General features: G+C 46.8%; 1 protein-coding gene across 1 annotated transcript in view; it reads left to right on the top strand.

Moving 5' to 3' along the window:
* TRAPPC12 (trafficking protein particle complex subunit 12) overlaps positions 1-16016 on the top strand; it is a 132430-nt gene extending 116414 nt beyond the window's left edge. The window contains exons 9-12 of the mRNA XM_073674208.1: positions 1576-1674; positions 12338-12447; positions 13449-13536; positions 15595-16016. Coding sequence (XP_073530309.1) covers positions 1576-1674; positions 12338-12447; positions 13449-13536; positions 15595-15837 — 540 coding nt within the window. The 3' untranslated portion in view covers positions 15838-16016. The remainder of the gene's footprint in view (positions 1-1575; positions 1675-12337; positions 12448-13448; positions 13537-15594) is intronic.
* Positions 16017-18264: the final 2248 nt, after the last annotated feature.

Here is an 18264-nt window from a genome sequence, read left to right as displayed (position 1 = left end):
GTGGTGAACTATAGGAAAGAAAAAGGTGCAAATAGAAAGATTAATTTGGTGCTTGCAAAATAGCAAAACGTCAACAAAAATAAAAAAAATAAAAAAATGTGCAAATGCAATTATGAATTGGGTCCATAGTATTCCAGGAGTCGTGCAGCTGTAATGGCCCCTGTAAACCTCAATGGAGCCTGAAAAAAAAGGAAACTCCGTGATACAAATGTTCATTTATTTTTTTTTTTTTTTACACCTTCATTAGGCCATACTACTACACAGCACCCTGACATAGGGTAAGCCGGTGCAGAAAAAGGGTTAATCCATTCTGGCAGTCCCATAGAGAATAAATGAAGCACAGGCCTGCATGAACCGCCATTGCTCCATTCCAATGAGGCATAGCACCAATATTGGGATTAGTGGGGGTGCATGTGGTCGGACCCCAGCAACTGCTAGTTGTCACCTGTGCTAGCCACAATTGTTATAGGCTGCTGTCAAACTGCAGGATAATCCGAGTAATTGGGTTATTTTGAGACCTCCTAGGTACCACAATGGCGACAAGCAACTTTCAAAAAGTCGGAACTAATGATAAGCGAGTATGTTTGTTTGGTTAACCCTTTCGGCGAGTATGCTCGGGCGAACACAGAGTATCTTCAACGTGCTTGGTGTTATGTTTGAATCACTCTCGTGTACATGATTTGCGACTGTTTGACAGCTGCAATACATGTGAGGAATGTGTAAGAAATAGACATTCCTCACATGTATTAAAGCTGTCAAACAGTTGCAAATCATGTACACGAGAGTGATTCAAATATAACACCGAGCATACTCGCCGAAAGGGTTAACCGAACATACATACTTATCACTAGTCGGAACCAATTAGGTCATGTTTCTTTGTGGGTCGCAGTGCAACCCTATTCATTTGCACTACGCTGCATTCTTTGGCCATGAGAAAGGTATCCTGCCAAAGTCGCCATGTCACCCCAACCTTAGGGGGTTGTCTACTTTTTGGTACATTTTATTTCCCCCAAAATGCTTGTATCTGGGGCTAAAATAATTTCTGAACTTTGATTTCATTACAAATTTTGCATCATTTTTCTTTTACATGCTTTTAATTTGCCAGCACATTCAACTTCAGCTGAAATGAGCTAAAAAAAAGATACCAAAAGCATTGGACTGTCAGAATAAGCTCACTGACTGATTCTCAGTTAACCCGTTCTACAGTCAAAAATAGTCAGTGCAACAAGTAGAGGCTTTAGAAGACAAACGGTGCAAAAAATGTAATGACCCTATATTACAAATATTTTTTATATATAGCCTGGCACCAATGCTATTCCTGTGTGCAATAATATTGGGGAGATCATTTGCAGGAAACATTTGGAGCCATTAAACCTAGCAAGGGACCACCTCCTGTTTTCCCATGTGTTCTTGCTATTGGTACCTCCGCCACTTTGCACCAGTTTTGAGACCTCTCCATCCATCGATCAATCACGGCCTTATCTAATAGCGTAGGTGGCAGATCACCCGCCGGCGGTAGTGAACGTTGCGGTGTGTGTTGTGGGGAATGTACTAACGCTCTGCTTGCTCTTCCAGGACTACGTTCTCGCTGTAGACGCTTATCACACGGTTATAAGGTATTATCCCGAGCAGGAGCCGCAGCTGCTGAGCGGCATCGGGAGGATTTTTCTTCAGGTAATTGCAGACGCGCCGTCCGATGCGTCTTCTTCCTTTTAGTTATGTGGTCATTAAATAAAATGAAATATTGGAAAAGAAGAACAAGCCACAGGGGACCTCATTTGTTCTAGTGTTCATCCTGTAAATTGGACATTAGAATTATTAGGTAATGATTAGTCGGTCTGGAAGCGAGTCTACAAATGATGTGAGCATGCCAGAATCTGTGCAGGTAGGGGAGCGGGCCAGAAGGAAGGCTCCCACCGGAGAATGGGGAGGGGGGTTGTGCTACCGTCATGCAGGAAAGTGTAAGCCCAGGGCTTAGAAATCTGCGCTATAATCCCCCTGTCAGAGCTATTCTCCTTTCTTACACTGGTTGGCATATCAGTCATGACAGGTGTCCAGAAGAGCTTGTATTACTGCGTGAGTGCAATAGGCCTTCAGCTGATTGTGACCTTCTCGGCTGCACCGGGCCATACAAGGCCACCGTCTTCTAGCCAAGGGTCCAGGTTCTGGGGAGGATCCTCGCTTCTGTTTCTCTCTATAGGTGTGTACAATCACAGATCAATTTGTTTAGGATGCGAGAAATCTTCAATTGAAAACATAGGTCCTAAGTACTTGCCATGGTGCCCCCTTCTGTTCTTTTGATTCTCCTCTTAAAGGGAACCTGTTATGTCCTAAAGTGCTATTGACCTGCATGGGCTTAATCTGCAGGTTAATAGCGTTCTAAAGCTGCTGCGCTGATACCCCGGCTGCCTGGAGGAAATTAACTTTATTCATGACGGCAGCCTCCAGCTTTCAGTCATAGAGGCGTGGCCAGCACAGCTTCAGTCACCACCCCCAGCACTGACTGACAGCCGGCTCATCAGTGCATCAAGTGTGGAAGCATGGTTATAGCTGCTCACTGTAGAGGTCATTGTGCAGGGGGGAGGAGGAGGTGAGCTTTGACCTCACCGATTGTGAATCCAGGATCTATGCTCTATAGAGGTGTTACCCGTCATTATTATCCCGGTCTGTTTCGAAAAGGAGACTGCTGAAAATTCTCCCTTACAGAACAGGAAGTTTAAGGCTAATACTAGGGCTAGGGGCAGCTGTGAAAGCTGCAATAATTTATTTTTTATAAATGGTGATGTGAAATATAATTAATAAAGTAAAAAATACTTAACAAAAACATGCTGTAAACAAGAAGTCCTCTTCTGATTACACATTCTCTGGAAATGGGGCTGTGGGATCTCGAATAAAGGATGTTAAATGATATCTTTACAAGATTGTCAGGTTGCAAGATTTCACCACTGACATCTGCAATGCAATAGGCACATCTCTCATTCTGGCAGGAAAGAACTGCAATATGTCACAGCCCTGTCAGCCGGTCCGCGCTATCGCTCCAGACCTGATGAGATGGATACGGCTTAGCAATGTTTTATTTCCTTACAACAGATATTATCACTTTGGATGTTTTTTGAAATTTGTACATTTCATTCTTGTAGGTGGGCTGGCACAATGTAAGCCTTTTTTTAAGGCGTAAGATGTTGTTAACTTTAGAGAGAACCTATTTGTAATGTAAGGTAAAGACATGGCCGTAATAGAGCTGTAAGACTCATTACATTACATTGATACCTTTGGTAAAGAAATCTGCTTTGTCTATGAATGAGCTGCCTCCTCTGCTTCACATCTCAGCAGTGACCTGTCATTCACAGACTGGAGGCAGAAGGAGAGGCTGGGAAATCACAGACCAGAGGCAGGAGGAGGAGCTGGGAAATCACAGACCAGAGGCAGGAGGAGGGGCCGGGGAATCACAGACCGGAGGCAGGCAGAGGGGCCGGGGAATCACAGACCGGAGGCAGGAGGAGGGGCTGGATATCACAGACTGGAGGCAGGAGGAGGGGCTGGGAAATCACAGACTGGAGGCAGGAGGAGGGGCTGGATATCACAGACTGGAGGCAGGAGGAGGGGCCGGGGAATCACAGACCGGAGGCAGGAGGAGGGGCTGGATATCACAGACTGGAGGCAGGAGGAGGGGCTGGGAAATCACAGACTGGAGGCAGGAGGAGGGCCAGAGAATCACAGACTGGAGGCAGGAGGAGGGGCTGGGGAATCACAGACCGGAGGCAGGAGGAGGGGCCGGGGAATCACAGACCGGAGGCAGGAGGAGGGGCTGGATATCACAGACTGGAGGCAGAAGGAGAGGCTGGGAAATCACAGACCGGAGGCAGGAGGAGGGGCTGGATATCACAGACTGGAGGCAGAAGGAGAGGCTGGGAAATCACAGACCGGAGGCAGGAGGAGGGGCTGGATATCACAGACTGGAGGCAGAAGGAGAGGCTGGGAAATCACAGACCGGAGGCAGGAGGAGGGGCTGGATATCACAGACTGGAGGCAGAAGGAGAGGCTGGGAAATCACAGACCGGAGGCAGGAGGAGGGGCTGGATATCACAGACTGGAGGCAGAAGGAGAGGCTGGGAAATCACAGACCGGAGGCAGGAGGAGGGGCTGGATATCACAGACTGGAGGCAGGCGGAGGGGCCAGGGAATCACAGACCGGAGGAAGAAGGAGGGTCCAGGGATTCACAGACTGGAGGCAGCAGAGGGGCTGGGAAATCACAGACTGGAGGCAGGAGGAGAGGCTGGGAAATCACAGACCAGAGGCAGGAGGAGGGTCCAGGGATTCACAGACTGGAGGCAGCAGAGGAGCTGGGAAATCACAGACTGGAGGCAGGAGGAGGGGCCGGGGAATCACAGACCGGAGGCAGGAGGAGGGGCTGGGAAATCACAGACTGGAGGCAGGAGGAGCTGGGAAATCACAGACCAGAGGCAGGAGGAGGGTCCAGGGATTCACAGACTGGAGGCAGCAGAGGAGCTGGGAAATCACAGACCAGAGGCAGGCGGAGGGGCCGGGGAATCACAGACCGGAGGCAGGAGGAGGGGCTGGGAAATCACAGACCAGAGGCAGGAGGAGAGGCTGGGAAATCACAGACCAGAGGCAGGAGGAGGGTCCAGGGATTCACAGACTGGAGGCAGCAGAGGAGCTGGGAAATCACAGACTGGAGGCAGGAGGAGGGGCCGGGGAATCACAGACCGGAGGCAGGAGGAGGGGCTGGGAAATCACAGACTGGAGGCAGGAGGAGCTGGGAAATCACAGACCAGAGGCAGGAGGAGGGTCCAGGGATTCACAGACTGGAGGCAGCAGAGGAGCTGGGAAATCACAGACCAGAGGCAGGCGGAGGGGCCGGGGAATCACAGACCGGAGGCAGGAGGAGGGGCTGGGAAATCACAGACAGGTGGAGGGGCTGGGAAATCACAGACAGGTGGAGGGGCTGGGAAATCACAGACAGGTGGAGGGGCTGGGAAATCACAGACAGGTGGAGGGGCTGGGAAATCACAGACAGGTGGAGGGGCTGGGAAATCACAGACAGGTGGAGGGGCTGGGAAATCACAGACAGGTGGAGGGGCTGGGAAATCACAGACAGGTGGAGGGGCTGGGAAATCACAGACAGGTGGAGGGGCCGGGGAATCACAGACAGGTGGAGGGGCCGGGGAATCACAGACTGGAGGCGGCGGAGGGGCCGGGGAATCACAGACTGGAGGCGGCGGAGGGGCCGGGGAATCACAGACTGGAGGCAGCGGAGGGGCCGGGGAATCACAGACTGGAGGCAGCGGAGGGGCCGGGGAATCACAGACTGGAGGCAGCGGAGGGGCCGGGGAATCACAGACTGGAGGCAGCGGAGGGGCCGGGGAATCACAGACTGGAGGCAGCGGAGGGGCCGGGGAATCACAGACTGGAGGCAGCGGAGGGGCCGGGGAATCACAGACTGGAGGCAGCGGAGGGGCCGGGGAATCACAGACTGGAGGCAGCGGAGGGGCCGGGGAATCACAGACTGGAGGCAGCGGAGGGGCCGGGGAATCACAGACTGGAGGCAGCGGAGGGGCCGGGGAATCACAGACTGGAGGCAGCGGAGGGGCCGGGGAATCACAGACTGGAGGCAGCGGAGGGGCCGGGGAATCACAGACTGGAGGCAGCGGAGGGGCCGGGGAATCACAGACTGGAGGCAGCGGAGGGGCCGGGGAATCACAGACTGGAGGCAGCGGAGGGGCCGGGGAATCACAGACTGGAGGCAGCGGAGGGGCCGAGGAATCACAGACTGGAGGCAGCGGAGGGGCCGGGGAATCACAGACTGGAGGCAGCGGAGGGGCCGGGGAATCACAGACTGGAGGCAGCGGAGGGGCCGGGGAATCACAGACTGGAGGCAGCGGAGGGGCCGGGGAATCACAGACTGGAGGCAGCGGAGGGGCCGGGGAATCACAGACTGGAGGCAGCGGAGGGGCCGGGGAATCACAGACTGGAGGCAGCGGAGGGGCCGGGGAATCACAGACTGGAGGCAGCGGAGGGGCCGGGGAATCACAGACCGAAGGCAGGAGGAGGGGCCGGGAAATCACAGACCAGAGGCAGGAGGAGGGGCCGGGAAATCACAGACCAGAGGCAGGAGGAGGGCCAGGGAAATCACCGACTGGGAGGAGAAGACCAAGTGCACAGTCCGGCCCCTGTGTCTGGAACCTAATTAGCAGACAACTTCAAGTGCTGATTACAGAAGAATAAAGCGGATTTCTTCACAAAAAGTACCAATGTAATCAGTATTACAGCGACATTACTACCTTGTCTTTTCTTTACATTACAAAATCATGCTGACAGATTCTCTTTGAAGGGTGGGAGTCTGCACCTGGCACCCTTACAATTTGCTGTTACAAGTTCCAGCGGTGGCCAGATGTAGCCACAAGTAACCCAGCTGCACAGTGCAGCTCCCTTCAGTGTGTAGTGGAAGCTCCTGGGGAGCTGTTCTTCAGTACCTGGGAGTGGCCTCTACAAATTGAAGCCATGTTTCACGATTATATGCGGCCTCTGCCGCAGTTTATAACGGCTGATTGGTGGTGGATACCCACCAATATGATATTGATGACCTATCCATTCGATAAGTCATCATTGTATTCTGACTGGTTAATCCCTTTAAGGAAATGCAAAAGATCTGTCGGCTCCATACAAAATTGTCATATTTTTTCCTTTTTAGTTTACCAGAATGTGGGTCAGCTTTTAACTTCACTTTCATGGCAGGAATTCACCAATTTGCCAAAAGTACTGTGGCGCCCAGCTGCGCTTGGTACCACAGATCCAAGAAGGGTGTATTGATGGAATCCTCCACAAGAGGCCCCCATAAACATTCACACATCTCCACCTTCCACCTCAGACCAGCAGAGGGAGCCCGTTAGGGATATAAATAGGGAATGTGGAGCTAGGCAGTTCAGTTCCTGTGGAGAGTTCCTGCAGAGTGAGACACAGAAACAGGTCAGTCTGCAGTGGAGCTCAGTCTAGTTCAGAGAACTCAGCTAATAGTTCAGCAGTGGAGCACGAGGCTCCTGCTAGCTAGATTTAAGGTGTGCCGGCACCATAAGATTGGTGAAGCGTGGCAAGCTGCCGTTAGTGTGAGTAGCCTAGTGAGGGCCTGAGCGTGGCCGAAGGCGAGTGGAGAGTGAGTAGCAGTGGGGGCAGAGGAGCTTACCCAGCTCACCCCGAAACATATACCGGACACTGGGTCCGAGCTTACCGGGATCTCTACGACCCAGTAAGGCATAACCGGAATCCCTGGAGAACTACAGGTCCCAGGTTCACCAGAGAGCTGATACTTAACAGAGCCAGGAGACACATAGGCCCCGTAAGCTGGGAGCGTGCACTCCAAGAGAAGGCCCTACCACAACGTCAGCCGGTGCAGGACAGAGATAAAGTTAGGCCTAGCTTCAGGCAGGTCAGAAACTTACTACGCAGAGGCAAGAAACAGGAGGCCCTACACCCGCTCATTGGGGAGGATCCTGATATGCACCTTTCACCCTACAGTGCTCCGGAACGTGCCTGAATTTCCATCAGTAAAAGGTACTGAAGTGACTTTCGTGTGTGCTCCTATTCTTGCTCTGACCCGGCTGGGTCCCCTCTGTCCTGCATCCCATCTCCGTACGCTGCCCTGAGGCCTAGCTCCACCTGTGGGGAGCTATACCATTGAGCTACCTTATCACCGGCCTCAGTGGACTGCTGCAGCGCTGGTGATTCTCACCAGAAACCACAGATGGTGTCACGAACTTTCATAGAGTTAACAAACAATCCCCTTTTAAAAGCTGACCCCAGGGTACGGGCCCGGGAGCCGACCACCGTGACATCCCCAAGGCCAGGCAAAGGCCCGGGTACCGAGTCGTCCCCATCCCCCTGGGCGAGTCAGTACCAATACCTGGTTTAAAAACAACAGTATCACTGTGCTTGATTGGCCAGCAAACTCACCTGACCTTAACCCCATAGAGAATCTATGGGGTATTGTCAAGAGGAAGATGAGAGACACCAGACCCAACAATGCAGACGAGCTGAAGGCTGCTATCAAAGCAACCTGGGCTTCCATAACACCTCAGCAGTGCCACAGGCTGATCGCCTCCATGCCACGCCACATTGATGCAGTAATTGATGCACAAGGAGCCCTGAACAAGTAATGAATGCATTTACTGAACATACATTTCAGTAGGCCAACATTTTGGATTTTAAAAACATTTTTCAAGCTGTTGCTATAAAGTATTCTAATTTACTGAGATGACTTTTGTGTTTTCATTGGCTGTAAGCCATAATCATCAACATTAACAGAAATAAACACTTGAAATAGATCACTCTGTTTGTAATGACTCTATATAGTATGAGTTTCACTTTTTGTATTGAAGAACTGAAATAAATTAACTGTTTGATGATATTCTAACTTAGTGAGATGCACCTGTGTGTGTGTGTGTATATATATATATATATATATATATATATATATATATATATATATATATATATATATATATATATATATATATATATATATTTATATTTGTGTGTGGTTTGTTTCCACGCTTTCCAGGGTATAGATTTAATTTGCTATCAAAAAATTACCCATTATTCAAGTTTGTTTTTATGTTAATGTCTCATTATCTATAGTTCAAAAATAAAATCGGAAACGTTCACTGGTTATTAGGGCTAATATTAGTCATACTTCCTGTCCTGTACAGAAGGCTTCAGCATTCCCATCACAGCCAGGGTTACCATGAAAGGCACCACCTCTATACTCAGCTGAGGATACAGGACTCACAATAGGAGATGTCACGGCTCGCCTCCTCCCATTCCCTGTGCAATGACCTTTGACCAGTTCAGAGCATGCTCAGAGAAGGCTTCTGTACAAACTAGTAGGGTTGGAGTCCGTCTATTACTGCTAATGGAGATGGACATAACCTCAGGAGGCTGGTTTTGTAAAGTGCTTTGGGTGTGATAAAGCACTTAACTTCTCATTTGCGTATTGTAAAAATTGTGCTATAGATTCAGGTAAAATATATTGGATATAATGGCACCAATGCCTGTATAAATGGTTTGGGGGGGGTTGGGTTGATCTTGCTGACAGATTCTCTTTAAGACTTACGGATCCAGCACCGGCCATGTGGATGTAGATGACGAAGTTGTGATCTATTGTTCGAATATTACAAGGACACCATTTTTCAGTGTCATTGCTTAGATACATACTTCTAAAGGATGTGTCCAAATGTCTCCGCAGCTGTTGACCCTTTTCACGCCACGTTTGTTGGGTTGATTGCTGTGTGTCACTTACACACAGGACGATGGAGCTGCGTTTTCGGTACAGAATTGTTGACAGGCGATGACACACCGGCAGGGTGAGGGTCACTAAAGCCAAGCAGTGGGCAGACAGAATAATTTGGGCACTCTGTATTTTCTGCCATCCTTTAGCACGGTCGTACGTTTTATTATCAGCCATCCTTTCTTGTCTTGAGCGCGCGGCTTTCACTAAAAACTAAAGAAATGAGAACTTTGTGCACTACTTATTGGCTCATTAATCCTGGATGTTCTGCGGTAACCCTCCCGCTGCTATCTAATGCAGACTAAGATGATTGAACGTGGAAACGGGCTTACTGATCTCTTATCTCATTTGGCTTGCCAGCAAATAAAGACTCGTTAAATCAGATCATTCTTCTCCCGCCGGTGGCCCCTGGACATCCGCAGGGAAGCGGAGACTATATCCAATCTGTATGTCCGTGTATTAACGGACACTAACCTAGAAAGAGGGAAAAATAGAGAAATAAACCAATAACCTCTGTGGTCCTGAAATCATGGCTGATAAACAGGGGGCCGTGCACAGGACGTGTGTGTACAGAGCCCAGACTATAGACGACAGTCCTATGTCAGTGCACGCTGCATTTACAGGGTCATTATATTATACAGGTTAGCAAGAGATGAGGCAGTCAACAGCATGGAAACCTTTATTTCTGTATCTTTTATAAAGGAACGGACAGACCAAAATACTCATGGCCCCGGATCTGGAACATATTTTTCTTTTTTTTACAATGTTGCATTATGTTATTTCTCCATAAGATATACACTGCTCAAAAAAATAAAGGGAACGCTTAAACAACAGAATATAACTCCAAGTGAATCAAACTTCTGTGAAATCAAACTGTCCACTTAGGAAGCAACACTGATTGGCAATCAATTTCACATGCTGTTGTGCAAATGGAATAGACAATAGATGGAAATTATTGGCAATTATCAAGATACCCTCAATAAAGGAGTGGTTCTGCAGGTGGGGACCACAGACCACATCTCAGTACCAATGCTTTCTGGCTGATGTTTTGGTCACTTTTGAATGTTGGTTGTGCCTTCACACTCGTGGTAGCATGAGACGGACTCTACAACCCACAGAAGTTGCTCAGGTAGTGCAGCTCATCCAGGATGGCACATCAATGCGAGCTGTGGCAAGAAGGTTTGCTGTGTCTGTCAGTGTAGTGTCCAGAGGCTGGAGGTGCTACTAGGAGACAGGCCAGTACACCAGGATACGTGGAGGGGGCCGTAGGAGGGCAACAAACCAGCAGCAGGACCGCTACCTCCACCTTTGTGCAAGGAGGAGCAGGAAGAGCACTGCCAGAGTCCTGCAAAATGACCTCCAGCAGGCCACAAATGTGCATGTGTCTGCACAAACAATTAGAAACCGACTCCATGAGGGTGGTATGAGGGCCCGATGTTCACAGATGGGGGTTGTGCTCACAGCACAACACCGTGCAGGACGCTTGGCATTTGCCACAGAACACCAAGATTGGCAAAGTTGCCACTGGTGCCCTGTGCTCTTCACAGATGAAAGCAGGTTCACACTGAGCACATGTGACAGACGTGACAGTCTGGAGACGCCGTGGAGAGCGATCTGCTGCCTGCAACATCCTTCAGCATGACTGGTTTAGCCGTAGGTCAGTAATGGTGTGGGGTGGCATTTCTTTGGAGGGCCGCACAGCCCTCCATGTGCTCGCCAGAGGTAGCCTGACTGCCATTAGGTATCGAGGTGAGATCCTCAGACCCCTTGTGAGACCATATGCTGGTGCGGTTGGCCCTGGGTTCCTCCTAATGCAGGACAATGACAGACCTCATGTGGCTGGAGTGTGTCAGCAGTTCCTGCAAGATGAAGCATTGAAGCTATGGACTGTCCCACCTGTTCCCCAGACCTGAATCCGATTGAGCACATCTGGGACACCATGTCTCTCTCCATCCACCAATGTCATGTTGCACCACAGACTGTCCAGGAGTTGGCGGATGCTTTAGTCCAGGTCTGGGAGAAGAGCCCACAGGAGACCATCCGCAACCTCATCAGGGGCATGCCCAGGCATTGTAGGGAGGTCATACAGGCACGCGGAGGCCACACACAATACTGAGCCTCATTTTGACTTGTTTTAAGGACATTACATCAAAGTTGGATCAGCCTGTATGGTGTTTTTCCACTTTAATTTTGGGGATGACTCCAAATCCAGGCCTCCATTGGTTAATAAATTTGATTTCCATTGATGATTTTTGTGTGATTTTGTTGTCAGCACATTCAGCTTTGTACAGAACAAAGTATTCAATGAGAATATTTCATTCATTCAGAGCTAGGATGTGTTATTTCAGTGTTCCCTTTATTTTTTTGAGCAGTGTTTTAATAAAATGTCAACTTGTAGTTAGAAAGTCTGAGCCTTCCTCCCCCCAAATGACAAGTGTAATTCTGATATTTCCAGGAGGAGTAACAGAGGGACGGCACATGCAAAGTTTTAATAAAAGATGCTCGAGAATTGTTATGTTACGAGGGACTATTTATTAGAACAGACATGTCAGGAGAGGTGGCCGGTCAGATGAAAATCCTTCTGGATCCTTCCATGATTTTTCTATATATTATATTCGTGATCCAGGAAGACCAAAATGAAATGAAAATGTCTTTATTGGGAATGTTGTGAAAGATTTGTTGCAGGAGTAGTCGGTCTGTTCACCTGGGACAAAGGGACAGGTTGAAATAGTTCATAATTACAGATACAATACAGTAAACTATTAGATTATGAGATATGATCTGTGGGGAGAACTTGGCAACAAGTGTTTAATTTCCCTGCAGCTCTCCATCAGGGGAAATGAAGCATTACACTGTTCCCTATGTTCTGTCCGTGCAATGCAGACATGTTCAGGGTTGTCCAGAGCGAGAAACCCTCTTTAGATGAGGATCCTGAATATGAAAACTTTTATGCTGTCTCAGAATATCACAGGAGGGGTTTCTAAACCTGAGAACTTATTTTACGCTTATATGTCGGCCCCCCCCTATTTTTTCAGATTGGAGACATCAAAACGGCTGAGAAATATTTTCAAGACGTTGAAAAAGTGATCGAGAATCTTGTCAATAAAGAAGAAACGCACAATAAGATAATGGTTCTGATGAACAGGTAGGTGCAGGTTGGGTATTGGCCTCACCAGTTATTCCCATTGGATTGAATACTGATATTTTGGACTGTTTTTGTGACTGGGGGCCTGGGTATAAGCAGTCTCTAGCTGACTCGTACATGGTGATTTGTTATATGAACCAAGGGGTTTTAGTAGTGTACATTTTATATCTTCTTATTCCTCAAATGTCAAGTTGTACCCCTTTTAGAGATTTAGTCCTTGACACCAGTACCACAAGCAGATGATGTTGAAGGGGTTCTCTGGGACCAGACAATTAATAACCTATATGTATAATAGGTCATCAGTATGAGATCAGTGGGGGTCCAACACTCGGCACCCCAAACTGACCAGCTGAAATCCAAGCAATGTGCGAGCAGAATGCAGCAGCTCCGTGCCTTGCTTCGTGGGTTCTGCACCTTATCTACCAAAATTGAAGTGAAGTTTCTCCGCCATTCTAGCTCTAAAAAGTCGCAGGACATTTCAGGTTTCTATTCTTCATCAGACTAATCTCTTTCAAATGTGTAAGCCATTAAGCCAGTCTGGTCTCTTAGGAACAAGGGGGATGTCCAGATCTCAAAAAGCTGAAGAAACAGCTCTATCATCTCATTCTTGTGGCCACTGCCAGCACTTGATAAGTAGTGTATGGCGCTACTTTGGTTCCACGCGTACATCATTTAGATCATCCCGGAGCAGTTCTCAGTTGATCAGTAGGGATGCCGGTTGTAAGGCTCCCACAGATCTCATATTGATGACCTAGTCCAGATATGGTACATCAGTTGTTAAATCCTGGACAACCCCTTTAATGGTGGGAAGTAAAGCTCCAGCACCACTCTGCCACGACACCACTTCCAATTCTGCTTCATCCTAGATGAACATTTTGACAATCATCATCTGCTCATTTTAGATTTCTAGTAAATGATGTAAAAATACTATAGAGCAGTTTTAGCCTAGGCCTGGGTGTTAGCAGCCAAATGACCAACCTTGTTTTCGTTTCCCCTCCCAGAGCTTTTCTTCATCTTGGTCAGAATAACTTTTCAGAAGCTCACAAGTTCTTCTCAGAGGTTCTGCAGCTGGACCCCACAAATACTGTGGTAAGTTGACGAAACCACTGCTGAAGAATAATTATGTGGTGTAACATGTCTAGACTAATATGGAAAGAGCCGTGAGACTCACTGACCATAGATACGCCATGGAAATCGCCCTTTTTTTCTGTCATCCGAAAATTACCTATTAAAAGAGAACATGTCACCATGAAATTGCAGTCCAATCTACAGGCTCCATGTTATAGGGCAGGAGGAGCAGAGCGGATTAATATATAATTTTGTGGAAAAAAAAGATTCAGTATAACCTGTGATTTCATCATTGAATCCTCTGCTCTTTCTGGGATTTGGGGTCTAGTGGACGGACCTAAAAGTGACTGACAGCTATTTCTATATGTACACTTATACAAAAACAGCTGTCAGTCACTGATTGAGTCCAGTGGGCGGTCCTATCATTGACTGACAGATGTTTTTGTAGAAGTGTACATATAGAAATAGCTGTCAGTCACTTATAGCCCCTCCCACTGGACCCCAAATTCCAGAAAGAGCAGAGGATTAAATGATGAAATAACAGGTTATACCGAATCTTTTTTTTCAGAAAACTATGGTATATATCAATCTGCTCAGCTCCCTTTACTCTATAACATGATCCCTCCAGATTGGATGACATTTTCATGGTGACAGATTCTCTTTAAATCAGGTTTTTATGTTGGGAAGCATAAATGTATTTTTTAAATATTTTATATATTTTTTTACTTTTTATATTTAAAAAAAAATAAATAAATAAATAAATCTGCAATTTTCACACTGTTCACTAGGCTTGATTTGAGCCGCTTACTTCCTGTTAAAAATCAGCAATACACTTACCTGGATCCTATCTATTTGTATAAAAGCGTTATTTGAGCATGTTCTAATCTGGGCAAAGGTTATTGTGAAGGGAAGTGGAGGAGGTGAGCTGTGCCATGGGCTGTTGTGAATGGTGGATCCTATTACCTGTCATTGTAAGCCTGTCTGTGATGATAAATCAGACTGCGGAACAGTCTTCTGTACAGAACTGGAAGTAGAAATCTAATATGAAATTGAATGTTAGACTTGAAGGACATGTGTCTCTTTTCAACCATATTAACTACATAACTATATATCGGGCCTAGTGGCCAGAGTGAAAACTGCGTGATTTTACTTCATGAAGTTTCCTAGTTGGAGATCCTGTATAAAGGGAATCTGTCAGCAGGTTTTCACTGTGATCTGAGAGCACCATGATGTAGGGGCTGAGGACCTAAATCCATTGATGTGTCACTTACTAGACTGTGTGTAGCGGTTTCAATAAAATTAGTGTTTCCTCAGCAATTGGACTAGGTGACTCGTGCGTCCTAGTCAGCCACTCTGTGTAACCACACCACTGATTAGCAGCTTTCAGTCAATGCACAGTGTACATAGAAATCTGCTAATCAGTGGTGTGGGCGAGGTTGTGCAGGGCTCAGCATTCAGAGCACTGCCAGATCTGCCGCAGAGAAAACTGGGATTTTTATCAAAATGACAACATGTAGACCATCGAGTGACACATTGCTGGAATCAGCGTCTCAGCCCCTACATCATGCTGCTCTGATTACATAGCAAACATCTGCTGATGGATTCCCTTTAATACTCGTGAATACTTCAGGATCTCTGGTAAATATTCCATGAAACAATACAAATACAGAAAAGCTCTGCAAATGATTCATCTGTGCGCTGGTTGATGCAGCAGCACTTGTAGATTGTTCACAGCCTATATTAAGATGGTATATAGCGCCACCACCTATACAGGTTGTTAGTGGTATTACAGCTAAGAAATAATCTAGAAAAGACTATATTGTTCTGGTATCATTGTTATTTACCTAACGACCAATGTCGGCCCCTTTCATTGCCTTCCTATTGCTCTTTAGTTCCTTCTTCACATCCCTTATGAATTCTATTGCTTTAATCAACAATAGTTACATTTTTTTTTTCATGATCTTGGAGTAAGGAAAAGCCAGGAAGGCCGTCTAGCTGTGTGCTGCAGTCGGCATCATTGCTGAGGATATCGATCTTTGCTTTATTGTTACGTCTCATTCCCAAACTGTTATTTTCCAGGCAAATAACAATGCAGCAGTCTGCCTGCTTTATTTGGGCAAATTAAAGGAGTCCCTGAGGCATCTGGAAGGATTGGTTCAGCAGGACCCCAAACACTATCTCCACGAGAGCGTTCTCTTCAATTTGACAACTATGTATGAGCTGGAATCCTCCCGCAGTATGCAGAAGAAGCAGGCGCTGCTGGAGGCGGTAGCTGTCAAGGAAGGTGACAGCTTTAACACTCAGTGTCTGAAGCTGCTATAATTCCTTTACTGCTACAGCTCCTCACAGTGAGAAAAGGCTGCAGATAATTCCCAGTGTACATATTTCTGCTTGAAAATGTAAATGTTATTCCGAGGTTAAATACAAGAATGTAATTGAACGTTGGGATATTCTTCTCCGCTCTGAATCTCCTCAATAAACATTACACTGTGTCTCCTCTGGGTGCCGACATGCTGCGTGTTTTACCTATAACCAGCGGGGCGTCCGGTGTTTGTCTCTGAGCCCCTCGTGGTAATGTATATACAGAGCAGGTCATGTAGGAAACCATTGGAGCGACAAAATGGGACATAAATGCAGGCAGTGGCTTATATTCAATATCCCCCTTTCCCTTGGTGCGTACCGAGTATCCTCAACACCTTTGTTTTTCTAAGGTCCCTTTTGCATCATCTTTTGCAATCCTCTTAGAAATGCATATTTCATTGTGTTCCATAGAAAAATAATTTCAGCATTCTTAAACGCTTCCAAAATGGCTTCACGCCCCAAAACTGCACGAATAGGAGCGAGGATTAGCTGTTTGCGGACCCCCCGGTAATTCGAACTGCAAATCCTCAGAAGAAACCCGAGGATCTGCACCAGATTTCTGCCGCAAATTACTGTCAAATGTCTGATTTGTGTTCCTGAAATGTAACTACTACGTGTGAACATACCCTTATAGATATCAGTGTTACCATGCCTCCTATTTGACAAGTCCATGGGACATTTTCTGTAAGGAACGCTCACATGCACCCTTCTGCCAATATCTGGTAGTCTTTGTGATCACTAAAGGAGTTCTAGAAGACTTTTATTATTTTTTCCTGTTCTGCACAGGGATGATCTCTTCTGGCTCAGCTGTCGACTCTACTCCTTTAATTCACCACTCATTAACAGAGCAGCTCTTCCTCTTCCAGGCTGCTCTGTCTGCAGGGCGTCAATGCAGACGTCATGCTGATTGACCGCCGGCTCCCCGCAGTTAGGCAGCAGAGAGCTGGCTGTCAATCAGCATTACATCGGCAGTCAGACCCCTTCAACAGAGCTGAGCAGAAGAGAAAGATGCTGCTCTGTCAATGTGACATCAGCAAAAGCTGCAGAATTGCCGGCAGGTGCGGTCCATGACCACTCTGAGCCGGCAGAGATCGGTGCCAGGCGAAACAGGCAGGTAGTTAGCAATTAAAAAAACAAAAGTTCTGGATAACCCTTTAAAGACTTTAAAACATATTTCCCAGATGTGATGTGATGTGATGTACCTAACCTGGCATCATGCGTGCTGTTTTTTTTAAAGCAAAACACAGAAGTGGATACAAAGGAGAGACGTATAAAGGACAGATTACAGGTTGGCCATACACGAGACATCTTTCAGCCTCACAGACTAACTCTCTTGACTCCCACATATATATGAATGTTCTGTTTGGCTAAGAGGTCATGTGTTTTGACTGGTATTTTCTCCTGTCTCTTAATTAAAGACTCTTGGCAGCAGCTCATCTCCCCTCAAAACAAAAGGATCGAGCATTGAAATTCCAACTGTCTGATCCTTCTGTTTCCCAACATCACCTGTCAGGATAGAGTCAACAAGTCCCTCAGGAATCAGCGGGTTTGACCAACTTTCCTCTATTGTGTATGGAACGATACAGCCAATTCATGTTGTCCGAATCGCGTGGAGCATGAATTAGTCTGGATGTGGAGCCGCCAGGGACTGTAGAATAATGCTTAGAAAGGGCAACAAATTTTGGTGCAACTTGAAGTTGAGCAAACATTTTTGCAACTTTTGCCATTTTCAAGCCAGTCTGAATAATCTCTGCCAAAGTGGGTGGAGCTGGGGCAAAGCCAGAACATTACATAACCACGCCCATCTGTCTAATTCATCAAAAAGTGCCAGCATTTTGTACTCCTGTGCCGAACTGGAGTAGCATTTCTGGTGTGTCAGCACAGAGGCACATACCACTTATAATATGCTCCAAATGTATTAAAGAAGCTCTCCTATCAAAGTTTTTATCCTCTTTATATAGTAATCATTATATTATATAGCACTGTGTACTTACAATTGCTCATTTTTCCTTTCTACCCAGTTATTTCTTCTCTTTTCTCTGCTCTATGTAGAAACAAGAAGTCTCTAGTCCCTGCATGAGTCATCCCCATCTTCAACTCGTGACCCAGCTGCTCCTTCCTTCCCCTGCCAAGGACTTTTGCAGTGATGACTCATGCAGGGAAAAGAGACTTCCTGTTGCTACATCGAGCTTAGAAGGATTCAATCTGTTTTTAATTTCATGATGTCATAGACCCTAATGGAAAAGGAAAGAATTAACTGGGTAGAAAGGCAAAATGAACAATTGTAAGTACACAGTGCTGTATAATATGATTACTGCAATATATTAAGAGGATAAACATTTTGATGGGAGGAGTGCTTCTTTAAGTTGTTTGCGCCTCTTAATTAAT

This window comes from Phyllobates terribilis, unplaced genomic scaffold (assembly GCF_046119375.1).
Source record: "Phyllobates terribilis strain yellow unplaced genomic scaffold, ASM4611937v1 Scaffold_3__8_contigs__length_932513732, whole genome shotgun sequence".
Classification (NCBI taxonomy): Eukaryota; Metazoa; Chordata; class Amphibia; order Anura; family Dendrobatidae; genus Phyllobates; species Phyllobates terribilis.
This window is presented reverse-complemented; position numbering and strand designations above follow the sequence as displayed.